This window comes from Mirounga leonina, unplaced genomic scaffold (genome assembly GCF_011800145.1).
Source record: "Mirounga leonina isolate KUSES-001 unplaced genomic scaffold, KU_Mleo_1.0 Mir_166, whole genome shotgun sequence".
NCBI lineage: Eukaryota > Metazoa > Chordata > Mammalia > Carnivora > Phocidae > Mirounga > Mirounga leonina.
In genome coordinates, this window is record NW_023270418.1 from 26,227,120 (window position 1) to 26,253,876 (window position 26,757).

The 26,757-nt window shown below is 43.8% G+C and overlaps 1 protein-coding gene across 6 annotated transcripts in view; it reads left to right on the plus strand.

Moving 5' to 3' along the window:
- CTNND1 (catenin delta 1) overlaps positions 1-26,418 on the plus strand; it is a 49,338-nt gene extending 22,920 nt beyond the window's left edge. Inside the window, exons 2-20 of one of the 6 annotated variants that reach the window (XM_035012909.1) lie at positions 2,466-2,585; positions 3,827-4,118; positions 6,530-6,601; positions 7,557-7,709; positions 8,121-8,656; positions 11,797-12,260; positions 13,560-13,743; positions 14,745-14,862; positions 15,343-15,496; positions 15,894-15,911; positions 16,369-16,437; positions 17,241-17,368; positions 17,471-17,621; positions 18,344-18,536; positions 18,888-19,002; positions 19,554-19,641; positions 21,755-21,817; positions 22,581-22,684; positions 23,101-23,466. In XM_035012909.1, coding sequence (XP_034868800.1) covers positions 3,924-4,118; positions 6,530-6,601; positions 7,557-7,709; positions 8,121-8,656; positions 11,797-12,260; positions 13,560-13,743; positions 14,745-14,862; positions 15,343-15,496; positions 15,894-15,911; positions 16,369-16,437; positions 17,241-17,368; positions 17,471-17,621; positions 18,344-18,536; positions 18,888-19,002; positions 19,554-19,641; positions 21,755-21,817; positions 22,581-22,684; positions 23,101-23,364 — 3,069 coding nt within the window. In that variant the 5' untranslated portion in view covers positions 2,466-2,585; positions 3,827-3,923 and the 3' untranslated portion in view covers positions 23,365-23,466. The other 5 variants (XM_035012903.1, XM_035012905.1, XM_035012904.1 and 2 more) reach the window with 5 other exon arrangements.
- Positions 26,419-26,757: the final 339 nt, after the last annotated feature.

Sequence of the window (26,757 nt, forward strand, 5' to 3'; positions counted from 1 at the left end):
GCGGGACTCGATCCCGGGACTCCAGGATCATGACCTGAGCCGAAGGCAGTCGCTTAACCAACTGAGCCACCCAGGCGCCCCGACTTTCTTGACTCTTAATTGCCAGAGTCCATTAATGGTTTGCAGATTCTGGTCTAAAGCATAATTTGTTTCTGTGTATGGCACGGATGAGGACTCTTTCCTCAAGTCTGAGTTGTGAGGAGGCCGTGCGCTGGAGCTCGCCAGCAGCTTCATTCTCTTACCCTGCTTCTGCTTTCTTTTTCCTCCCATTTGTTTCTGTTGTCCCACTTAAGTCTTATATGTAGACATTATGAATAACCCTTTAACATAAGGAAAAATGGAAGCCCCAACCCACCCCCCTACTTTTTTCCTGTGATGTTTGGGCAGAAAGTACAAGGACTATGGGGGAGAAGGGCTGGACTGTCCATCTTATACTGGACTTGTACTTTCTGGACTTGACAGCATGTAGTAGAGCGAGAACGCAGGCTTTGGAATGGAATAGATACATGAGTTTAAATTCAGAATTTGCTATTAACCGAGACCTTGGGTATTTTCTTCACCTAGAGCCCATTTTCTCATTTGCAGTAAAACTTCCTTCCTTGGGGTTGTAAGTATTACCATGATAATAAATGTAAAACACTCAGTAATTGTTAGTTCTTTTCACCTTCCCTTTCTCTGTGGTCATAAACTGCAAAGGCCTCAAATAAGGGGACAAGAACTTATTATAGCAGATGTGTAATGCTGCACTCTATGTTCCAGAAACACTGGTCTAGGTGGGACCTCCTAGTAAATAGAGTTAGAGCAGGAGAACCAGCTCATCCACTCCTTAGAACCCAGTTATGCTTTTGATCTGGTTAGTCTCATCTACTAGTTCACAAAATAGTTTGGGGCTGAGGCATTACCATTAAGTAATATAATTGGGAGATAGAAACTAGCTCTTGAAACAACTTAATACCTCACATTTGTATGACATACATTATCTCACCTGATCCTCTTAGCAGCTCTCAGTTAAACTGGGCTGGTGATGTTGGCATCTCTCAGATGAGAACATGGCAGTGACCTTCTGCCATTGTTGGCTAGTGGCAGAGCCAGGACTGGGACCAGTCTTCTGCATCCTGTCCTACACAGCCTCTGCTTCTGCCCTCTTTCAGCAGAAAATCTCCCCATGCTATTAGGCCTAGGAATCTGATCCTCTCTGGTTAATTGTGCTGTCCTCTTCTCCAAATTAGAGCCTGGTGGTCCAGCCTTTAAAGCCATGAAGGATGGGAAAAGATCCTGCATCCTAATCTAGAGCCCTGGTTAGTTTTCCTACTATCCTTCCTTAACTCCCTTTATTGAAGGGGTAAAAAGTAGGTGTTTACGGCATGGTGACCATTTCTGTGCAGCAGGGAGGGTTGTCACTGTATGCCCCATAATAGTGGTAGTTTGGGCTTTCATTAGCAAAGAAGATTACAGGGTGGAGGCTGCCAGAGTGGTAACTGCAATTCAGGCCCTGTTAAAATCTAGAACTGGAAGAATCTCTCTTGAGCTTAAGAGTCCTCTTGGTGTGGAAGGTTCATAGGTCATGGTACATAGCGGATAAGGACAATGCTTAAAATGAAGCAATAGAGATGAGGAGGGAGCAGCATTTTTTTTTTTTTAATGATACTTTTTAAAGACCTTTGAGTGGCCTGTTGGGGTGTAGGGTGGGAATAGGAAAACTCGGCAACAGACTGGAAGGAAGAACAGGAGTTGATAAGTGACTGTGGGAGCCCAGAGCCAGGGTCGGAGGAATTTAGAGAAGGGCTGCCATATTCTTGGATTTCGGTGCTTGATCCACTGGAAGGAGTCTTAATGATGGAGGATTAATTAGGTAGTTTATTGGACACCTGTCTATCTGTTCCTCTAAGTGCTCTTGCTGGCAGAATGCTGCATATACTCTAAAGCAGGCAGGCCCAAGTATTTGTTTGGTAGAGCCCTGGAGAGCGTGGGAAAGGGAACTGAAGCAAAAGGCTCAGCCTAGGCTAGTCCCCACATGTCTTCCCCACTACGACTATTGCATTGGTTTCTCAATGTCTTTGTGGGCATGCTGGGACTGGGCTTTGAGGTTTCTGCCTTAGAGGTGGGAAGGGGGGGAAGGGCATTCCAACAACAGAAATTTTCCCCCCAATTTGATCGCTGGGAATAGGGGGTAAGTGAATTTTTATCCATATTATAACCTACTCCTGGTTCTGTACAGAAGTACTCCATGACAGTAGAATCCCGGTTTTACTAAAAACTACATCCAAGGCCCAGGTATCTGAAGACAGAGCTAAGTCCAAAGGGCATTTGTCACATTAAGCAATTCCAAGTCATATTTTACATGACTCCCTTCCATTCCCAGATTTTCTTTCTCCCAGTACTTGCCCCGTTCCTCTTATTTTTTAATGTTTTGTGTATATTTTATTTTCCTCTCAATCTCATTTTTCCTCCAAATATTTCTGCAGCTCTCTCCTTCCTGCTTCCTCCTTGCTGTGGTGGCTGGGATGCTTCTCCCATGATTTTTTGAATCTAGACTGGGCTGTTCTCTGTGTTAAAACCAATCAGTTACGACCTTCTCTTAACAGGTGTGTATGGAAATAAGTTTATTAAGAATAAATTTTTTGAGTGCCTTTTTTCTTTAGGGGGTTGAGAAGAGGGTGGGGAATAGGGGAAGAGAGTTTATTTTAAAACCTCTTGACATGGTATATGTTGGACTGGCCATAAAGTCTCCTATAGCCAGTTTGTAAGGGAGAAACCCTATTGAGTCCAATGGTGTGACTACAGTGCCCCTCCATTTACTGGCCGACTTGTAGTTAATACAGTAGGGTATGGGGAACTCTTCATTTTTATATAACAATCGTTTATTGTATAAATAGCACACAAATCCTCTATATACTTGGATACTTACCCTGAGCTGGAATAAGTAAAGATGTAAAAATACAGTTGGTTTTTTAGAGCTTTCTGCAGGATAACAGGGATGTAGGAAGTTCCCAGCCATTGACTGGGAAGTGAATGTGAAGTGAACTACTTTGAGGGGCAATTTCAGATTTTGAGCCTAATGTTCATTTTCCTACTCCCCAAAGAGGTGAAGGTCGCTGCAAGTGGAGCCTTTTTACACACAGAATTTTTTGTGGTTTTACTATTCTCTTGTCTCCTTTAGCCAAGGCCCATGGCTTGCCTTCAGTATGATAGTATGGTCTTGAAAAGTAGAAAGACTCCTTCGTAAATGTATTCAATATGAGGGCCTTCATTTTGTTACCTGCGTTTGATGGTAGGAAGTTTTTTACTATTTCTATTTCTGATTGGCATTTTAATGTATCATATTCATTTAGTAAATTTTGCTACCACTGAGGCAATTTCAGTGTTCAGGTTTGGGGAGGTAAGTAAGATCTGTAGGTCTGTACTACTCCCTTAATTCTAGAAATGGCTTGCCGATGCAGGACAGTGAATGCTGGGCTGTACTGTGGCGTTAACAACTTTGATTGAGTTAACACCAGCAAATTTTTCCAGGGAAGAATAATCTAATATTAATCTCCTGTCATGACTACAGCCCTTAGCCATATTCTCCCTCTCCTGCCAACAGTGTAGACTTGGATCTAGTTGCACCTTTCCATTCAGTGGTTATTTCTGTTCAGGTGTTAAAGGGTAGTGGGCAAAGGATCCTGCTTCAGTGGACACTGGTGATGGGCTCCTAGGCTTGGTGGTGGCTGGCTTTCTGCATTGCAGTAAAACCACAAGGGGGCATCTTTGGCTCTGGGATTAATGATTCATCTGTCTTCTCTGACCTGTGACCTTTTCTCTCCTCTCCCTTACCTTCTCTCGGTAGTGTGAAGTGAGGGGGGCCTTCTCCCTCCTTGCTCCTCCCTCTGTGATCCACACCTTCCTTTTTACCCTGCCCTGCGGCGGCTCCGCCCCTTACGTTCATGGACGACTCAGAGGTGGAGTCGACCGCCAGCATCTTGGCCTCTGTGAAGGAACAAGAGGCCCAGTTTGAGAAGCTGACCCGGGCGCTGGAGGAGGAACGGCGCCACGTCTCGGCGCAACTGGAACGCGTCCGGGTCTCACCACAAGATGCCAACCCACTCATGGCCAACGGCACCCTCACCCGCCGGCATCAGGTAACCCCTCTCTCCATCAGACCTGCAGGTAGGACTTTGGCATGGTTATAGAGAGGCTATGATCCTACTTGGGAAACTACTTTCCTCATGGTGATGGGCTGTCGAAGTGCCCATGTGTCATGGTGAACCTTTCCAGAACTGATGTAAGAGACAGGAGATATTGCAGCTCTGCTGAGTTGAATGGCGTATTGCTAGAAGCATCTATCTGACTTCCTGTTTTGCTGGAGTGGGGTTTCTGGTTTGGGATGTAATTCTAGTCATGGTAGATCATATAGTTTGGAGCTGTACTCAGGGTCCTTGGTTTTCTCTGATTTTTTTTCCTCAACTTGGTATCAAGTTTACCACATTAAGGAAGGTAAATGCCTGCTTAGTGGTTGGCGAGGTTGGGCATCTTGTACTCTCAGCTCCAGTTCAGGCTCCCTCACGGAACAGTCTGCTCAGAAGGTGTGGCAGTATCCATAAATTGTGTATTCCTGCTCCATATTGTCCTTGTATGCTTGTTTTGTTAGCTTTGCAAATCATGTCTTGGAGGGAGGAGGTCATTGTTAATTCTGTCGGTTAGAGCTGGAGGAGCATCGTGCTGTTATTTAACCCAGATAACCACAGGAGCCAGTGGTCTCTGGGTTGGCTGACTCTATGAGTGACTTGGGGGAGTTGGTGTTAGAAAGGAGAAGTATCTTGCGTTTCCTGTGGTTTCTCTGGTCTGACTTCACTGTGATATAATCTGTCAGAGGTAGGTAGGGTGTGTGTGTGTGTGTGTGTGTGTGTGTGATGTAATCTCTCTCAGGTGTTGTGTGTGTGTGTGTATGTATGTATAGAGTAGACCTTGCTTGATAGACTCCATCTTAAGAGATCTCCGGTGGGAACTAACAACAGTGCTTATGCTTCAGTAGTCCTTTCCATTGATTACTTATTATTATTATTTTTTAAAGATTTTTTTTATTTGAGAGAGAGAGAATGAGAGACAGAGAGCACGAGAGGGAAGGGGATCAGAGGGAGAAGCAGACCCCCCGCTGAGCGGGGAGCCCGATGTGGGACTCGATCCCGGGACTCCAGGATCATGACCTGAGCTGAAGGCAGTCGCTTAACCAACTGAGCCACCCAGGTGCCCTGATTACTTATTATTTTTTAAGACAGAGAAGGTCCCTCATGCTGAGGAGCATATTGCGTGAGAGGACAAAACCTCATTTAGGGGACTTGGAGGCAGTATATTTGCAACGTTCTAGGATTTTTATAGGAACCAGAAGAGAGGGTTAGGAATGAGAGGTATATATTGAAAGGGGAGAGCAGGACTGCTTGGGCTTAGAGGTGGTGGGGAATTCCAGGATTTAGTACTAGGTTTCTCTCTTTCTCTCTTTTATTTTTAACTTCTGTTCAGTAGTGAAGCCACACCCTTCCTTCTTCCTGAAAGTAATGTTTAACTTCCTCTCCCTGCAGCATTACACTCCCTATGTAATGGGAGTAGGGTGGGGGAAGTCTCCCAAGGTGGATCTCGCTGTTTCCTATTGGAAGAGGAGCAGTCAAATGTGTTTTTACATAGTATAATGTTGTTAGATTATTTCCTGCTGCTCAAAAGAGAGCAGCTTATGTTCTGTGGCTCTAAAAATTGGTGGTGATGATGTTGAGACAACTTTTTGCTTGAGGGGAATTGGGGTACTTGTTTTCTTCCTACTTTGAAAGGGAGACTCCTGTCTCTTGCATCTCTTTTTTTTAAAAGATTTTATTTATTTATTTGACAGAGACACAGCGAGAGAGGGAACACAAACAGGGGGAGTGGGAGAGGGAGAAGCAGGCCTCCCGCAGAGCGGGGAGCCCGATGCGGGGCTCTATCCCAGAACTCTGGGATCATGACCTGAGCCGAAGGCAGATGCTTAACGACTGAGCCACCCAGGCGCCCCTCTTGAATCTCTCTCTCAAAAGCTGGCTGATGTGGGAGTTTCCATTGGTAGTAGAGCATGAAGATGCATGGAGCAATGAAGAAGGCTTTTGGAAACTCCCCAACCTAGCCTTTCTAACTTATATTTTTAAGGACTTACCTGAGTTTCAGCTATTTACTCAGCAAATAGTTTTTGAGTGCCTATTATGTGCCAAGCATTGTTCAAGGTACTGGAAATATACCGTTGAACAAAACTGACCAAAAAATAAAAATACAAAAAAATGTCTGCCCTCATAGAGCTTACCTTCTTATGTTCCAGAGACCCAGTCTGCCAGTTCCAGGCCCAGTTCCACTTTTGAGGAAAGTGCTAAAACTAAGGAGTGATGTGGTTCTTTTATAAGTACTTGACAGAAGGACGCCAGGCCACAAATATCTTTTTGAAAGCTCTTTTCCTGTTTGGAAAAAAGATTACTTGTATTTGATAGAGCAAAGGAAGGCCACAAAATGAATTGTCTTCATGTGGGCTCTGTTTCAGAACGGCCGGTTTGTGGGCGATGCTGACCTTGAGCGACAGAAATTTTCAGATCTGAAACTCAACGGACCCCAGGTAATGTCTTTGGCTCAAGGTCTGGGTTGCTTCATTTTTCTCTTAACTTCCCTGGCCTATAAGAGCATATTGGTGTCTTGCAAAGTGCCTGGTACATTTTAAGTACCCACCCATTAATTAGCTGCTTTCATTTAGGAAAATAAAATAGTGGAGCTTAAATGTATACATGTAGTTGTATTTTGGAATAAGTTTTAATGGCCGCTGATTCTGTATTTGATCCCTCAATTACTGCATCCCTTTTCTGGAATGGGCATGCCTCTGTTTCTACCTGAAATCTGGCTGGTCTTGAGTCTTAGGCAGTTTCTAAAGAGTAACAGAGCAGGTCAGAAGATGGTTTTTTGGGGGATTTTCTGGTTCATCTTAAAAGTTCTTTGCTGGTGAACTTCTTTTTTTGAAGGATCACCCAGATACAGATGTAACCACAGTTAACACAGTTCATATTCACTTCGATGACCGGAACTGGGAAGTTAAATCTGCTGTCTCTGTTACTTGGGTGTTGATGTGGCTATAGTTAACTCAGTTCATAGTTTTGTTTTGTTTTTTCTTTTTAAAGATTTCATTTATTCATTTGACAGAGAGAGACACAGGGGGAGAGGGAACATAAGCAGGGGGAGTGGGAGAGGGAGAAGCAGGTTTCCCACGGAGCAGGGAGCCTGATGCAGGACTCAATCCCAGGACCCCGGGACCACGGCCTGAGCCGAAAGCAGACAGACGCCCAACGACTGAGCCACCCAGGCGCCCCTCAGTTCGTATTTGTTAAATTATTAGAACTGGGGACTTACATCTTCTGCTCTTTTGTACAAGTTCAAAAGGTGGTGTCAGCTACCCCACTAAAAATCCTGGGGCCCGTGGAAGATGCATGAGTCTCTCACTAGGGAGACTACTTCTCATTGGGTTGGACTGTTGATATATATGGCTTAATAGTCGTTCCTTCCTTTTCGTCTTTTTCATACAGGATCACAGTCACCTTGTGTATAGCACCATTCCCAGGATGCAGGAGCCAGGGCAGATTGTGGGGACCTACACAGAGGAGGACCCCGAGGGAGCCATGTCTGTTGTCTCTGTGGAGACCTCTGATGATGGAACTACTCGGCGCACAGAGACCACAGTAAGCAAAGACTTGTATAAGGTCTGGGATGATAGAGGAGGTCTTCCTATGGTCTTTATTGGTGGAGGGAGAGATTAAGCACTTAGTTAGGGTGGATGAAAAGTATTAATCTGTAGTGAAGGCATAAAGAAAGTGATCTCTGGCCAGACGGGGAAGATAGAAGAGATATGGGAAAATTGAATGGAATGGGGAAGGGAGAAGTCTGCGAGGTCTACGGTAGCTTCCCTTACAGGCATAGTTAACTGCCAGCACAAATTTCCTGCCTGGGCACTTCCTGTAAGGTAGAGAGAGAAGGGTAGATGGTAAAATGTAAAGCATTTCAAGATAAAGTGAGCTGGCAGTGGGGGTTTGTTTCATTTCTTAGGTCTAGAACGTAGGCTTATATTTACTCTTCTCTTTCCTTATGTGAAGGTCAAGAAAGTGGTGAAGACTGTGACAACACGGACAGTACAGCCAGTCCCTGTGGGACCAGATGGGCTGCCTGTGGATGCCTCATCAGTTTCTAACAACTATATCCAGACTCTGGGGCGTGACTTCCGCAAGAATGGCAATGGGGGACCTGGTCCCTATGTGGGGCAAGCAGGCACTGCTACCCTTCCCAGGAACTTCCACTACCCTCCCGATGGATATAGCCGCCACTATGAAGATGGTTATCCAAGTAGCAGTGACAACTATGGCAGTCTGTCCCGGGTGACCCGCATTGAGGAGCGGTACAGGCCCAGCATGGAAGGTTATCGGGCACCTAGTAGACAGGATGTGTATGGGCCCCAGCCCCAGGTTCGGGTAGGTGGGAGCAGTGTGGATCTGCATCGTTTTCACCCAGAGCCTTATGGGCTAGAGGATGACCAGCGTAGCATGGGCTATGATGATCTGGATTACGGCATGATGTCCGATTATGGCACTGCCCGTCGGACTGGGACACCCTCTGACCCTCGCCGACGACTCAGGTAGGGAAGAAAAGGGTCTTAAACCAAGACAGTGGAAAGGGGTAGCTCTTCCTTCTCTAAGTGTTTTTTTGAATCAGAGACACTTGCATCTTCCCTTTTGTGACTTTACCAAATACTGACTTGTTTTTTTGTCTTTTTCATGATGAAAATCCTATATTCTAATTACCTATAGATAATGACTTGTGGTTATTGGGCTACATCCTGAAGAGTGGTCTTTGCTTCCATGCCAGGAGTTGCTATTTCTGCCCCAGATCTGGCTCCCTTTTGGTGATAGCTTCACAAAGGAGCTTAGTACTTTAGGGCTATGGGGGTACTCCCTTGCTCCTGTTAATTGCTTCAGCACCTGGTTTGGTAGTAAGAATTGAGGGTTTTAGGTTTTCAGGGCCAGAATAGACAGTTAAGGGTGTATGTGAGAACCCTCCCTGTGGTGATTTTAGTCTCAAGTTAAAAACAAACCTTGATCTCACCAAATCCCTGCCACTTTGTGTTTTGGTTCTTACGTTTGATTATAAAGTGAAATGGGGGTGGCATCCTTTGAGGCGGTATGTTAGTGACATTCTGAAAGGTCACTAAGCAGCTGCCTATTCTGACCTGACTGCACATCCCTGGGGATTCTTTGGTGATGTGAAAAAAGGAGTGATTGATGTTTGGGCTGGTAGAAGGTTTGCCTTGGAAGAGTGCTTTGGAATGGGGGTTGGCAAACCTTTTCTGTAAAGGACCAGATAGAACTATTTTAATAGGCTTGCAGGCCATATATCGTTTTTGTTGAATGTTGTTCTTTTAAACCTTTAAAAATATAAAAACCCCTTTTTAGCTCTGGGACTGGACAAAAACAGGCTTGGCCCATGGGCTGCCAACTCTGCTTCAGAATAAATCAGAGACCTAGTGTTTTCCAGGCAAGGAAACATAATAAATAAAGGAGAAGATATACATATGTCTTGGTAGTAAGGATATCCTAGCAGCTGTTGAATTTCTGTATGGGGTCATAACCTTCTAAAGCAAGTGCCTTGGTGCTAGTTTTCCTCATACTAGGTAGCTTTGGCTAATAGTGAACTGGGCTGGGGCCAGGGTAGAGGCCCCATTATCTAAGCCTGAGTCATTCACCTTTTAGGTATTGTATCATTTGGACAGCTAGTCCAACTCCCATGTGACTCACCTTTTATTGGGGCAGGGGGCAGCAGGGTGGGCACCAGACTTAAGCTGGTGCTACTTGAAGCAGTGGTAGATAACCGCTATCACCAAGGGAGTCTGCCCAGGGCGTTGGCCCCTCTGCTTGTTAGCAAGCCTGCTTTTCTGACTTCCTCATTAGTAGAGTGATTGGACCTAGGTGGGTGTGGGTGGCCAGGTCATTCTCTGCTGTGGCAGTTGACATAAAAAGAGAATGTTTTGGGCCTGGTTCTTGAGTCTGTTCCAGGGTGGCACTGGACTTGGAAACCTGCTTGACTAGCAAGAACATTAGCTGCTTCCTGTTCCAGGCCTGGGAGAGTAATACAAGGTCAAACGGAAACAGTAAGGCAGAATGATTAATGGAAAAAGCGCTGAACCAGAAGACTTCTACTTCTAGTTGTGCCTTTGCCACCAGCTATATAGCCTCAAGCAAGTCATTTAATCTCTCTGGGCACAGCTTTGTTATTTGTAAGACAAAGGAAAGAATGTCATGATCCACTGCCTATAAGAGAAGGAAATACAACTGAGTGACCAAAATCTTGGTTATGGCGATTGTTTTTGTAATTGCTTATACTAAAATAATAATGAAAGTAAAACATGCTCACTACAAAACTAGACAAGAAAGGCACACCGGCCATGGAGAAAGAACTACGGTTAACATTTTGGTGCACTTGCTTTGAGTTCTATTTTCTGATGTAGGTAGACATACTCAACATACTCTGACCTTATTTTTCCCCTACTAAAATAGAATCTTCCTTAACATTACTGTTCAGTGGCCTCCTTTTAAAACTTAGCTATATAACCTGTTCATTTTTTTTTTGATGCTACTAAAAAATAGGGATTTTTACAAAGTGCTTTGTCCATCTGAGTTGCTGTTGAGTGGTTGATGTTGGCAGCTAAGAGGCAGGGCCTCTGCTGCAGCCAACCTTGAGGGTTTGGTGACAGTGGGAGCGGTTTTGTGGAACAAACAACAGGCTTATTTGGAGAGTTCCACACAATAGATTCTCCTTTCTCCTATGGGAGCCAGAGGGTGAGATGAGCTCGCAGATAATGGGTCTCTTCCTTCCTGGTGGTTATGAATAAATAATAGTGTGACAGATTCACCCTCTAGTGGTTGCTGGTAGTACTGAAATTAGGAAGAATTCTCTCTGGTGAGACTTTTCTCTAAACCTTCCCTTGCTTCGTCTCTGTTCTTTTTCTTACTTGTTGGGTATCCCAAATGCTGTGTTGTTCAGTAGCCTCTGTTTTGACAGAATCCAAGGTATTGTCTTTAGAAATCGGAGGCTAGCAATCATATCTGGAACACATTTGTTGAGTAGCAGAGATGACGTTGGGATGAACTGTGAAAATTAATGTTCAAGCTTCTACCAAAGCCAGGTCCCCCTACCATGTAGCAGGAAGGCCTGAACTGTTTTACTCTTAACCACCTCCTCTTTTCTAATTTCCAAAATAAGATGAGAGGCTTAAATAAGTGGTGTTTAAGGGTCTAATCCCAGCAGCTGTTTCCTGTGTGTAAATGCCTCATTTCCTGTTTAGCTGAAGGCTTGTAAGAGTTGTTCTCAGACATTGTTTGCTGACTTCTTTGGTTTAACTCTGTCGTCTGAGGGTTTATTTCAGTCTCTATCCAGAGAGCTTAGCTGTCAGGTGTCATTTAAGTGCTAAGCAGTCAGGATTTGGTTCTGTTTTTGTGATTAGCGTCTCTGAATGCTTGTTACTATCTTCCGAGCTAGTAAACTTGACAGGAAAAAGGTAGCTTTAATGTAACTGCAGATGCCTTTAAAATTGTTCCCTTATCTCCTTAAGAAAAATTGATCAGTCTATCATTGATGCAAAGGAAAGGTAAGATCTAGTGTACTGGAGTTGAAGTTACTCCTGCCTCCAGCCTTGGAGGTGAGGGGTCATGGGAGCTCACCAGGAAACCAGACTCGGCAACTTGATGTATTCTTTTCCTCTGGGTTCTTCCGACACTGCAGGAGCTACGAAGACATGATTGGTGAGGAAGTGCCGTCGGACCAGTACTACTGGGCTCCTCTGGCCCAGCACGAACGGGGAAGTTTAGCAAGCTTGGATAGCCTGCGTAAGGGGGGGCCCCCGCCCCCCAGCTGGAGACAGCCAGAGCTGCCAGAGGTGATAGCCATGTTAGGATTCCGCTTGGATGCCGTCAAGTCCAATGCAGCCGCGTACCTGCAGCACCTGTGCTATCGCAATGACAAGGTGAAGACCGACGTTCGGAAGCTCAAGGGGATCCCGGTACTGGTGGGATTGTTAGACCACCCCAAAAAGGAAGTGCACCTTGGAGCCTGTGGGGCTCTCAAGAATATCTCTTTTGGGCGTGACCAGGATAACAAGATTGCCATAAAAAACTGTGATGGTGTTCCTGCCCTTGTGCGATTGCTCCGAAAGGCTCGGGATATGGACCTCACCGAAGTCATTACCGGTGAGTTACGGGCACAAGGGCAACTGCTGGGTTGGGGTTACTATGACCCCTAGAGATGTTGAGAGCTAGAGGGACTTTCATTCCTTTTACTTTTGACTCAAGGTGGTGAACTGGTGGTCTTTGGGGCAGATCCATCTCACTGATTTGTTTGGATCACACAAGGTTTATTTAAAATTCAGAAGATTTCACTTAAAATTGAAAGGTTCTTGGCTTCTATTAAAAATGTGTGAGGGGGTGCCTGGGTGGCTCAGTTGGTTGAGCGACTGCCTTCGGCTCAGGTCATGATCCTGGAGTCCCTGGATCGAGTCCCGCATCAGGCTCCCTGCTCGGCAGGGAGTCTGCTTCTCCCTCTCCCACTCCCCCCTCTTGTGCTCTTTCTCTCTCTCACTCTCTCTCTCAAATAAATAAATAAAATCTTTAAAAAAAAAATGTGTGAGAACTGGCAACAATAGATCTCTTTTGCTACCTGACAGTAGTTGGTCTGAACTGACTGGTATGCATGTTCTCCCATTTGCAATAATCCTGAACATACCCTATTATCTTTAGCCAACTACTGCCATATAGCATGTTGTCTCCCCAACACTGAAGCTGAGTGTCTTTTGCTATTTTTCTACACTCTTGTAATTTCTTTTAAATATCTGCTTGTCCTGACTCACCTGCCTGGCATGTGTAGACATTTGAGCTTGTGATCCTTGCTTTAGAAGAGTTGTTTTTCATATTGTGGGTTATGATCCATTAGTGTGTATTGAACACAATTTTGTGGATCCTAATCAGTATTTCAAGAGAAAGAAAGAACAAGAAGTGGGATAGATTATTAGTTCTCAATTAGGACTGATCTTGCCCACCAGGGGACATTTGCAATGTCTGGAGACAGTTTTGGTTGTCATAACTTGGCTTGGGCGGGAGGGAGTGCTACCGGCATCTAAGGAGTAAAGGCCATAGGTACTGTTCACCATCTAACAATGGACAGGTCAGCTTCCCACAACAAAGAACTATCAGGCCCAAGAGGTCAGTGGTACTGAGGTTGAGAAACTCTGGTGTAGATAACCCAGAGATCATTGCTTATATATAGTAAATACTGTTTTATGAAACTTTATTTCGTGATCTACATGTATGTATGAATATGTTGAGCCATAATGTGTATTTCTTATGGGTCACAAACAAAAGCTTGACTATCATTACAAGGTATTTGGTAATTGGGGAAGACTGAGAAATGATGGAATAAGGGATTCTCTTTGGCATTCTTCAGACATACTGTCTTGGGTGTTGGAGAGGTATCTGATGAGTTGTGTCTGCCAGGAACCCTGTGGAATCTCTCATCCCATGACTCAATCAAAATGGAGATTGTGGACCATGCACTGCATGCATTGACAGATGAAGTGATCATCCCACATTCTGGCTGGGAGCGGGAACCTAATGAAGATTGCAAGCCGCGCCATATTGAGTGGGAGTCAGTGCTCACCAACACAGCTGGCTGTCTTAGGTAACATAAGGGCTTCGAGAGTATGAAGATTGAATTTTTGAGGACTAACTTAAGTTTAAAAAAGAAATTCCTTTTTAATTCTTTGGCCCATCATTCAGCTTCCATTCCTATCCATATTGCATACTGTGACTCCAGCCTGTTCTACCTTTGTCACTGCTTGCTTGTGTGCCCCTACATTCGCTTTGTCAGTTTACTTGTTCCCCTGCACATCCTCACTTCTGTGCCTCTTTGAGTTTGTTCATTTAATTTTATAAACATTTGTTCAATATCTACCACATGTAAGGCAGTTGTCTATTCCTGAGTTTGAGTGTGTCTGTGGCCCTGTCCTCAGTGACCTATATTTCAAGTAAAGCTGCAACAAATGCAACATAAAGAGTACAAGGTATGAGAAGGGTAATAGTGTTGGGGGAGATGTGTTCTTTGTTCAGACCACAGTGCCCTTGTCTCTTTTTTTTTTTTTTTTAAGATTTTAAGTAATCTTTACACCCAACGTGGGGCTCAAACTTAAAACCCCAAGATCAAGAGTTGCATGCTCTACTGAATGAGCCAGCTAGGTGCCCCTCCTTATTCATCTTTTGAGGCTAAACTCAAAAGTGCCTTTATTTCATGAAAGTTTTCCTGATTTCTTCTTATATCCTATAAATGCTGCAATATATTTTTTCTCTCTTTGGGATATACCCGTGTGCTCTGCCCCATTCTTCATTTGTACTTCCATGCAAGAAATATCTATTTGATCTTGAAGTATTGATGTTGGTATACCTTATTTAGCCCTTCCCTAGTCGTGTGTGTGTGTCACCCCCACCCCGGCCTTGTTACAAATGTCCTAAAAGCAGGAATTGTCTTACTCAGCTTTCTCTCAATTGCAGTGCCTTGCTTATAATAAGTACTCACTAATTGTTATAGTAAAAAGAAAAGGTATGGAGGCGGCTTGTAGATGTTGAAGATATTAAGGGAGGATTTCTAAATCTGAGTCATCTCGAAACCTCTCCCCTCCCCCTCAGGAATGTCAGCTCAGAGAGGAGTGAAGCTCGCAGGAAACTTCGGGAATGTGATGGTTTAGTGGATGCCCTCATTTTCATTGTTCAGGCTGAGATTGGGCAGAAGGATTCGGACAGCAAGGTGAGCTAATGGCTGAGTGAATTCCATTCACAGCAACCATGAAGGTACCTGTAGTGCAGATCTCATCGTCTTAGGCTTTCAAGTGACATTAGGTATCTGTACTAGCCTCGGCTCCCTAAAGTAGATGTTCACCTTAGAAGAAAACGGTTTCCTTAGAATTTCCTTCACCTATATCATTTATTTTAAAGCTGTTTAGCTGTATTTCCAAGGTTATATATTTTCCTAAGTAGGAAAAAGTCAGGGTAATCGTCAGTTTTGTGCACATACCAAATGGTGGCAGAAACCTTCCATCAGCCTGAGGCTGCAAGGATTTTGAGAAGCTTGGTGCATTTAAGAGGCTTTGTGAGTGATGATGGATGGGGCTGTCTATGCTTTTAGGGATCAATATTTTAATACTTGAATCATGGAAACCTGGAATTGTTGGGAAATCACGATAGGCATTCTCCTCATTCACCGAGCCCTTTATCTTGTGTTCCCAAGCTTGTGGAGAACTGTGTTTGCCTTCTTCGGAATTTGTCGTATCAAGTTCACCGGGAGATCCCACAGGCAGAGCGTTACCAAGAGGCACCTCCCAATGTTGCCAACAATACTGGGCCACATGCTGCCAGTTGCTTTGGGGCCAAGAAGGGCAAAGGTGAGTCTTGGTTCTTTGTTCCTTGCTCTTTAATGTAGGATGGGAAGGGGAAGGAACACTTTGAGCTTTAGGTACAAAATACTTGCTGAGCAGTATGTGAGTCTGCCTAGTCAAGGATGTCTCCTTGCTCTGTAGCTGCTTCCCTTTGTCGTGTGCTTCATTCAAGGTGGTGATAATGGTGGTGGTGGTGGTGGTACTGCTATCAGTTTGGGGGCAGCGAAGGACAAGAACTCAACTAATCTGGGGCCTTCTCCCCCATTCCTCCTTTGTGTTTCCTGTATTTTTCTTTTCCTCTCTGCTTTCCTACTTATTTGCCCATGGTCCTGTTGACATCGCTCTCCTGCATTTTTCTTCCTTCCTTCCTTTCTGCTTTCCACCTTGGGTGACGCACTGGAAGATGAGTGGTTCTCCAGAGGTGAGTGGAATCTTTTAAGGCGCTTCCCTACTTCTAATTTGCATGCTTTGGTTTTAGCTTCCCTAGTATTTCCTAACCCTTCCCTATGGATGCATGTAGGAAAATTCAGTTGAGGAAGACCATTGAAACAAGTTCAGCTCTTTGGAGCCAGTGGCTCATGGCATGCTATTCCTGGGCAGCAATTGCAGTTACCAGAACTCAGGACAACAGAAACAACGGTGCTTATCCTCATCTTACCTGTCTGCTGCCTGTTTTCTGTCCTTGTTTCTGCACAGCCCCCTGCTGGGACGGGGGGAGGGGAGCTTGATTTTTTGGTTTTTTCTTTTTGGTGGTTTTTTCCCCCCTCTTGATGCATCTCTGATCCAAAAAGATTTTGACTGAAGAATGAAAAGTGCACCAAGTGGACTCTTCCTTTCTCAAACTTTTTACCCCTTTCTCCTTTTTTTAATTTCCAAAGGGAAAAAACCCACAGAGGATCCAGCAAACGATACAGTGGATTTTCCTAAAAGAACTAGTCCAGCTCGAGGTAAGTTATCTTTTTCCTTGTAGTCTCCAGGAATCTCGTACACATAGTCCATAGATGAGTGTCAGGTAGTGTTAGTGCAGTATGATCACTGTTCTCTTTCCTCCAACTCTGGATGTGGAGTGATGGTGAAGCATTGGGAAACTGGTATAGCAGGTCGGCTTGTTTTGGCAACTTTTCAGATTATTGGAGGATGGGTAAGGTCCTGATGACAGGCTAGGCCAGAAACGTAGGTGCCCTCAGTAACCGCTACAGTTCTTAGGACTCAATCGTTACCTGTTATAAGAAGTCTCTTTCTCACAGTTTGGGTGTTTATCAGTACAGTGGGTTTAAAATTCATAGCTCTTCGTGGGTATGAAAACCTTACGTGTTGTTAAATCTAGGATAGGCCCTTTTACTTAGTCGTAGTAAAGGTGGGCAGAATGACTCAGTTAAGTTAGAAACCATTCATTTGAGATGAGGAATCTGTAACCCTGAGTGCTATCAGTGGGCAGATGAATTCCCCTGAGTGCCAAGGCCAAAGTAAACTGCAAGAGAAGAGGCAAGGTAGAAGGAGAGAGGTGGAGTTGCATATGACGAGTTGATGTCTGTTCTTCTCTTACGGTGGATGAATTATTCTTAAGAAGGCATGGACTCAAGCCTCTGAGTTGGCTGTTGGGTGGGTGGGAGAGTCTATAGGGAGCCTAGTGGTATAGGAGCATAAATCTGTCAATCCAGAGTACTGAATCTGGACTTCAACCAGGCAGAGCCTGGCGTGTTGTATGTACTAACTAACCTCCTCTGTTTTCCTGCCCTTTCTTGTGTAGGCTATGAGCTTTTATTTCAGCCAGAGGTGGTTCGGATATACATCTCACTCCTCAAGGAGAGCAAGACTCCTGCCATCCTAGAAGCCTCAGCTGGAGCTATCCAGAACTTGTGTGCTGGGCGCTGGACGGTGAGTACCTTTTAGAAAATGGATTCAGAGGTGGGAGAACTCAGCTAACTAGTTTGCTGCCATTTGTAATCTGTTCCACCTCTTTCCATGTGTTACTTCTAGTATGGTCGATACATTCGCTCTGCTCTGCGTCAAGAGAAGGCTCTTTCTGCCATCGCTGACCTCCTGACCAATGAACATGAGCGGGTAGTGAAAGCTGCATCTGGAGCACTGAGAAATCTGGCCGTGGATGCTCGCAACAAAGAACTCATTGGTAAGGAGTTGGATGTGAACCATTAGTTCAGCATCTAATACAGAGCCTTCCATCTGGCTGATGCTATTTAGTTTACTACTGAAATGACAGAGGAGGGATCCCAGCTAGCCCTCTGTAGTTTGCAACTCCGAGGGTTCTAGTTTAATCGTTCTTAGAAAGACAAGAAGTGATGACTCTTCAAAAACAGAACACAACAGCTTTATTTATTTATTAAGCATATTCTTTGTTAGTAGGCATTGTTAATACTTACGCATGTTCTCATTGACCGCTTTACAGAGGTCCAGTTTTTTTATAGAATAAGGAAACCCCAGGGGTCAGGGAAGTTATGTAATTTGCCCGGATTTAATACAGGTGGGCTGTGGCAGAGCCCAGTTTTTTGTTAAATTCATAATGACTATTTTATTGAACTATTACAATTTAAATATGTATGCTGTTTTCATTAGACTATCTGAAAAGACTAGCGTATTTGATATAAAGTATTCACGTTGTTTCAGTGTGGCTAGAGGGGAGAATAAAGAAAGGAATAAGAAGAACCATAAATTCAGGGCTATTCCAGGTCCTTTGCTCTTCTGGTATGATAATCCTGTAGCAGAAGGAAGTTGATTCCTGTGGACAGTACCTGCATTTTCTGTGATCGGTGTAGTTAACTCTTACTTTAGGCTCCTCATAGCCAGACTTGGCTTGTTCTCCCTACACACATTCCTTTCGTCTTAATGCTATAGGTAAACATGCTATTCCCAACTTGGTAAAGAATCTGCCAGGAGGGCAGCAGAGCTCTTCCCAGAATTTCTCTGAGGACACCGTCGTCTCTCTCTTGAACACCATCAACGAGGTTATTGCCGAGAACTTGGAGGCTGCCAAAAAGCTTCGAGAGACACAGGGCATTGAGAAGCTGGTGTTGATCAACAAATCAGGGTGAGTTTAATGCTTAAAATGACAACTGGAAGAGTTTGAGTGTGAGAGGGAGCTGCTAGGAAGGAGTGCTCCCCTTTTGCTCTCTAAGGTTATTTTCCCTTATTTACATGTGAAGGTGTGAAGAGATATTGCTCTGTTTTTTGTCTTAATGTTGAGCTGTCCATTGATAACCTGCTTGTCCATCAAACTTCTTTGTGTGTCACTGTTGGGGACAGAATACAGAACTTGGTGAATGCTTGATCTTGCCCATTTTGGCATTTCTGTTGTTACACTGTATTAGAGAGTACAGGTTCTCCGCTTCTTCCCTGGTTTTAACGTCCAAATTCCATCTGGTGTTACTTTCCTCCAAAGGAACCGATCAGAAAAAGAAGTCCGAGCAGCAGCACTTGTATTACAGACAATCTGGGGCTATAAGGAACTACGGAAGCCACTGGAAAAAGAAGGATGGAAGAAATCAGACTTCCAGGTAGAGCAGCTCTGGGGCCTGAGGCGTGTACCTTTTTGCCCTGGGTCTCATGTACCACTCTGTCTTTGGTTTCTTCTGCTTCACTGTCACATTGAGTCCTACTTTATCCCAAGTCTGTTAGGAAATCATTTGGCTTACTCCTCCTCCCCAAAAGAGTGGTGCCTATGCTTTGTTTGCTGCCCGAACAGCTGTGGTCTTCCTCTGAGTCACAGCATGCTGTCAGTGCTGGTCGTGACGAAGGAAGATGGCCTTTTTGACTTTTCCCCCAAATCTGCCATAGCCCTTTGAAGGAATTTGCCGGAGACCGTGTCACCTTCTGATAGCATGAGTGTTTGGTACCTCTGTTGTCTCCTGAACACCATCGGGAACATAAATAGAAGCTGTAACATCCTTGTTTGTTTCACTCTGTAGGTATTTATTTAACCCATATGAGTCATCTTTCGGTAAGAGTTGTATTTGAGAATAGGGACCTCAGTCTGTGCCCACTGGGGAATAAGATGTGGGTGAATTCAGTATTCTGAGACATTGTTGCATTTTATGTTTGCCTCCAGGTGAATCTAAACAATGCTTCTAGAAGCCAGAGCAGTCATTCATATGATGACAGCACTCTCCCTCTCATTGACCGGAACCAGAAAACAGGTGCAGTATCCAGGGGCATACCCCTCTGCTTTTATTCCACCACTGCTGTTCTCTAGTGGACGGACTACCTAAGGAATAGAATATATATATGTATTACTGAATGAGCTAGTCTTTTGGTAGAGGGTAATAATACTTCACCTGGGGATTGTACCACAGAAGCTGGTAGAGCTGAGTGTTAGAAAATGAAACAAAAGCGGCAGGAGCCTGGGTGGGATCCTCTATCCTTGCTTGCAGACTTAGAGTGACAGGACAGTGAACCTAGTCTTGCCGTATTCTCTCTTTGAGAGAGAACGGACATCTGTCACTGTACAAATGTAAGGTGTACAACACAATGATTTGATATATGTATATATCACCTAATGACGATATTTTGCTTTTTAAATTCCCATAAGTAATATATGGGCTGTTGAAAAATTGGAAACTACAGACAACCAGAAAAATAACAACAAAACCACTTACTTCTATTACCCAGAGATAACCGCTGCTCTTTGTGGTTTTATCTTTTACACATTTTTGCTATGTGAGCAAATACGTTTTTTCCCAAAAGACGAGTTACATATTTTGTTTTATGAAATGTTTTCTTTTTCATGGAAGTGGATATTGTAACCCTTACTATCTTGATGACACTTGGCTTTTGCCTCAGTCAGGGCTCTTGAAATGTGTGAGGATCCCCGTGTCTGTCAGCATTTGTGCCGATTCTGCAAAAGCCTGGGTGGTGCACACTGGCGGTGACGCCAGGCCAAACCAGTCCTCGCAGTCTTTATTACCATGGACTCACAACTTGAAAGAAGAGCCAGTTTCACTTAAGAATGTCGTTGATGGAGCTGTAAAAATTAATTTTACTGTTTCTAACCTTGAGTATGCATCTTCTCGAAAGATCCTGTGCTGCATAGCAAGCATGATGGTTGACATGAGGAAAAGCAGTGGTGCTATAGTTGGAGTTTCTAAGTGGACTGGCCACTCTTTTTATTAAGGAATGCCATTTTTCCTTGAAAGAAAAAGACCCAACTACAGCTATTTAGACTTGGATATTTGCTAGATATTTTCTCAAAAATAAATGCAGTGAGCTTCTCACTTGGAGGAAAAATAAGTGACTGTACTTGCTGCCTGAATTTTCAAGTGAAAATGGTAACTTTGGCAAACTTGTACCTGCCATTATGAGCCTGGGAACACCCCAGTACTGAAAAGACTTTTTAATGAAATCAGTGATGATAGTAATGAATGCGATATTTTATTTTATTTTTTGATGTTGTATAATGAAATGTCTTAACATTTATAGAAGATCTGCATTACTCTATGAACCAGGTATTTTCCAGGTGACCAATGCATGATGTTTCAGAATGCTGCATGGGTAATTGGCCCATTCAAAGTGCAAGACAGACCAGTGCATTTTAATTTCATGAAGTATGAAGAGATCATTCATTCGGATTCAGATACTATATTGTTGCTACCCTTAGAGGAACCGTACTTGTTGAGTGTTAGTATACTATCAAAGAATATCCACAGTTATCTGAAAAGATTGTTAAAATTCTCCTTTTTCCAATGTTTTATCTGTGGGAGGCTGGATTTTCTTCATATACTTCAACTAAAATTACATTACAACAGATTGAATGCAGAAGCAGGTATGAGAATCCAGCTATCTTCTTTTAAGCCACACTTTAAAGAGATGTGCAAAATGTAAAAAAAAAAAAACCCAACAAAACACCCTGCTTTTTAAAAACATTAAGTTTTATGTTAACATGGAATAAGTTTCTTGTTACTTTTAAGTGAAATAAATATTTAAAATTTCTCAGTTCAGTAAAATAGTAAAACATATGACCTACACCAGTGAATACTTTTTGGATCTTCATAATTTTTAAGACTGTAAAGGGGTCTGGAGGCCAAATAATTTGACAATTGATGGCTTAGAGTGAATGGTTTCTCATATTAGGAGTCCTTTAGAAAGGGATCTCTTTTAAGTCCCATGAGGGCTTTGTCTGTTGTCTGGCACATAGTGGGTGCTCAGTAAGAATTGATGAGAGGGAGGGAGGACCGACCAGAGAGCAATTTTTGTGATGAGTATAGAATTTGAAGAGTTGGTTTTTGACCTGGATAACTTTCTGACTCCGTATAGATAAGAAACCTGATCGGGAAGAAATTCAGATGAGCAGTATGGGATCAAACACAAAATCATTAGGTAGGTGATGAATTCCTGCCTGAGGACATAGAGTAATATTTCACTGGGATGAGAACTGTCTGGCCTTGCAGTTTTTTTCTAGCACCTTCACCATTTACCATCCTGGGAGAGCATTCATTGGCTGGACATTTCCATTTGTAAGGATATGAGGAGATTAGTGAAACTTGATCCATCTACTTTCTTCCACATTCCCACATACTCAAAGGTTTAAAAAAAAAAAAATCTTCATTCCCCACCCACACCCCCACCTACTACAGAATCAAGTGTGGGTCCTTAAACTGTTAAAGCCTGTCACCTGCTGGCCTCAGGCTCCCTCTCCAACTTCCTTCCATGTACTCTGTTTCAGCCCCCCTGGTCTAATTTGCTATTTTGTCTCTTTATACTTTTTAGATTTTGCTCAGGTAATACCTCCTACTGGAATGCCCTTCCCCTTTGCTTTGCTAGATTTTCTTCAGCCCCAAAGGCTTAACTAAGTTGTGTCTCCTTTGTTAGGTCCTTCCTGACTGTTGGCAGCGCACCTCACTCTCTCTCCTTAATTCCACTACCATTTATAGACAGCTTGCTTCTGTTTAGCTCCATTATCCTATGTCCTACAAGTTCTTTTTAAGCCTGGGACCTTAAGTCAAGGACCAGACCTTAATGCCTTTCTGGAACATTTGACAAAGTTTACTTCCCAACAGGGGTGCCTAATTCACACTTCTCTGCTTAATATATATTGTATATATACACCAGAGGGAATATCCTGTTGTACTTTTTTCACTAGATAACAACTATTCTACACTGAACGAGAGAGGGGACCACAACAGAACACTGGATCGATCCGGGGATCTAGGTGAAATGGAGCCATTGAAGGGAACACCTCTGATGGTAAATTCTCTTTTATATACTGTTGTCCTTCTAAGGCTAGTTCTGTTTTGAAACCTCCATGTTTTGTGAAATAGGAAAAAAAAGTACCTTGAGAGACAGTATCCTTTCCTGGTAGGGATTTTCAGGTAAAGTAGGAGTTTTGCTCACGTTGGGATTTCTTGGGTCATAATTCTGCAATGGTCAGGTTAAGGGAAGGAAGACGATAAATGTGTTGGTGATGTGACTAATGCTAATTGATCTGTTTTCATACATTACTCTCTTCTTCTCCCTGCCTTTTCTCGAATATCTTGCCCTTTTCTTACTAGTCTCTTGTTTTGTTTGAGTTGACCAATTGTGGGATTTTTCCTTAGATCTGGCACAACTCACGAGGTTTCTATTTCCCTACTCTCATACTAACAAATTGCATGTGTTCACAGCAGGACGAGGGGCAGGAATCTCTGGAGGAAGAGTTGGATGTGTTGGTTTTGGATGATGAGGGGGACCAAGTGTCTAACCCCTCCATGGTATGTCCTCCAGCCACCCCCAAGATCGTCTTGAGGAAGGAGGCCCCTGTGTGCCAGCAGTTTGCCAATCATGCTGATCTGATCAGGCCAGAGACCCTAGTCTCAGCCACTTGGAGCTTGGGGGGTGCTGCTTCTGTGATTGTTGCCTCCTACGAGGCTGGGACATGCCCCTGGTGATCTGATTCTTCATTATGTGCTACTTTCCTCCCTCCAGATTTGCTCAACTGTCATTTGGTTCTCCTCATTCCCAACCCTATTAACATCTTTCTCTCTTTTTTCCCTACAGCAGAAGATTTAGCACCACTATCTCCGCTACATCTGAGCTTATAATATATGTACTTTTATTTTTTGGTGGTGAAATGGACTGATGATTTTTCCCTTTCTTCGCTGGACTATCGTGCCAACTGCCAGGCTGCCTCCTGCCCTTATAGCCCTAAGTGGCCGCCTTCTTTCCACCAACTCCTAACTTCTTCCAGTGAAGCTTAATTGTCCCTCCTCCCCCCTCCAGATCCCCTGCAGTTGCTCCCAAGAAGCCTGGCTCAGTTATATGCACATCTCGAGAAACTGCTGCAGATTAGCTCTTTTTACCAGTTCTCCCTGGAACTCTTGGCCTTGTATGGAGGGGGGGGGAGCGAGTGGGAGTCCTCACTGGAAGCCATGGGAAGAATTGGAAGTTACATGCTGCATATGCAGTATCCAGCACTCTGATACAAACTGATGATTCTTAATCAAGATTTTTTTTTTCCTGGTGGGGAAGGGACTTTTATTTTTTTGGAGAATGGGAAGTGTGAGCTCTTCCCTTATCCCTGATGACTATTTTTGAATCAAAGAAGGCTGGCAACATTGGCACATTCCACCTGGCAAGGGCCCTTGAGTAAGTGAAGTTCTCCTAGAACTGAGATTAAGAAACCTTGCTCTCCTCATCTCCAGGGCAGGGACCATCACGGACCTACAGACTCCATCTCTTCTCCAAGCCTCATGCCAACCCTGGGCTGCTGCCGTTGCCCCTTACTGAGGCTGTCCTTAATCTTCCTCTCCCATCCTGTGATAATGTCTGCTGACTTGGCCTGGCCATTTGCAAGAGGCTGTAGAAAGAGGAGAATGTATCAAGGAAGACTTTCTGGGTGAGAAGGAGCAGAAAGATGTCTTCTGGGGAGGAGAAGAACCTCTAGGAGGAGCTAGTAGGAATGTACATGAATCAGTTAGTCTGAAACTGGCAGGAAGCTTTGAAGCTGGCTTCCCCCCGCCCCTTATGTCTCCTTTTCCTACCCTCATAGCCCTGCCCTCCCCTGCCTCTTCCCTGGATTGGTTGGCTGACAAAAGGACTTGATGTACATACTCCTGCCCCTTTTACCCTTAAAAGGTGGGGATCGCCCCTGGTTTTGCCTCCTCTTTGTGCCTTTGGCCTGGGGTGCATCTCCTCCTTCCCTTCCATGTGCCTTTCTTTGCCTCTGCGGTCTCATTTTCATGATTTTGCAAATTATATTTTGTTGCTTTCTTGGCCCTAAATAGCAGAAAGGAGAGGTGACCTAGAGAGCCTCAGATTCTCCTTTCGGAATTGGTAGAGCCTCTGATTTCAGCCATTCAGCTTTTGCTCGATAGTATATGGTCGGGATTTTGTAAAGATCCTGTTCTGATGAATCTCAAAATGTGGGAGGAGTGAGTGGTGCGGCTCTTTCTCCTTAGTTGCCCAGAATTTACTGTCCATCTCTGAAGTGGCTGGAGGGAAGTCACTTCTGTGCCCTCCCTCCCTGCCTCCCCCACCCTCCCACCCCAGTACCACCTCCTCCTTTCAGTTTACTGTTTATTAGTGGGTTGGGCTAGAGGAATCAGCTGCTATGCTGGTTGGGTTTTTTTTTTTTTTTTTAACCCTTCTCCTTTTTTGCCTTTTACTCCTCCCCTTAATCTAAAAGCTCTGTTCAATGCAACTGGAAATCTTTATCCTTCTCTCCCCACCTCCCCTTATATATTGAGGCTATGGGGTAGGAGAAAAGTGCACAACCCACCACCCCCCCTTCCCTTCCTCTATGCATTAGAATCCCTGATTTACCCTTTTTCCCCCTCCAATTTCTTCCCACTCCTTTTCTGGCAAAAAGGAGCCTCTCCCCCTCTTTGACCCTAAGAACATACTGCACAGGGGAAATTGCCCCCATCTGGACCTGGCTCCACTCTTGGTTTCTCTTGTCCTCTTCTGCTCTATTCCTGGTGCTCTTTTTCTCGGTGGGGTGTGGGTAATAGAACAGCCATGGGCTTTTGGGGACCTTTAACTATTTTTTTCTTTTTTGTTTATAAAAACACTAAACATTCAATTCCAGAGAACCAAAAATCCCACCTCCCCACCGAACACTACTAAGGGGCATGTCTTCTGCTCCATACCTTTCCTGTTTTTCTTTCTCTCTTGTTAATGCTTTTAAAAACAAATGAGTTTTTTATATAAATAAAGTTTTTAAAGTGTGTATGTGGGGGGTCTGTGTCATTTCTTCACTTTAAGCTGTATCTCATCTCTCCTTTTCATCTTGGTTACTTCCTTATGTGTATCCGTGTCCTTCTTCTCTCCAGAGCAGCCAGAAGGGGGTTGTACCAGGATGGATTTATTGTGAGCTCAGTCCCAACTCTTACCAAGCAACGTCCTTTTTAATTACATGTGAAACGTTTTTCCTCTTAAGATTCTTAAAAATTAAATATGGCTAAGTAGAGCACAGGAAACTTAATGCTAACTTAGAGATAGGAAACTGAAGTATAAGGAATTAATGACTTTCTTAGTCACTGGAATTCTTTTGCAACATTTGATAAAATGAATGTTGAACAAAGCCCATTGCAATACATGGCCCTCTTGAACATTCAACATTTATGACTAGAAGGTTAGAAGCTACCAACTCCAACTGCCCTCCTATAATAAGAAAATGTGTAATTAAAAGGCTCATGTACATAAGTACTGAATACTGGGCCAAAATGTTGCTTTTCAGGCTATCCGTAATCCTTCAGTAAGAAGACAAGGGACAGACCTATAGCTGCTGTTGTGTCCTACCAAATAACATGTGGATGGGTAGCAAACACTTGTTGGGTTGCTAGGGATTGTCTTGACTGCAGAGGCCAAGGATTAAGACCTGTGGAAAGAGACTTATTTTTCTGGGGCCCCTATTTCCTGTTATATAATTAAAAAACTCGAGAATTTATGTAAAATGTTTGCTGTATGCCCAATCTTTAGATTAAAAATCTATAGCTTCTGATGATGATGGTCATGTCTCAATTTTGTTTGAACTAGGTCTTGGGTATGAAAACTTTCTTGGGCTAGTGAGAAAATCTAAGCACTGTAGCTGGTCTCTTTTAAAGCTTTTGTCTAACAGTTGTGGTTTCAGACTAGAAGGATGAATCACAGCGCCAAGAAGCTATCAGAGTTTGCTTTCCAAAGAGGTTTGGTAGCTTCACTTGAGATGGTTTTCTAGCTTTGTGGAAAAACCGGGCTACTGGTGAATAGTCTTTATTTCTGTTATATTTATTATCCACTGATAATGAGCTATAAACAAATCTTACTCTTCTCCCCCCTCCCTGGGTTGGTCCATTTGTTTC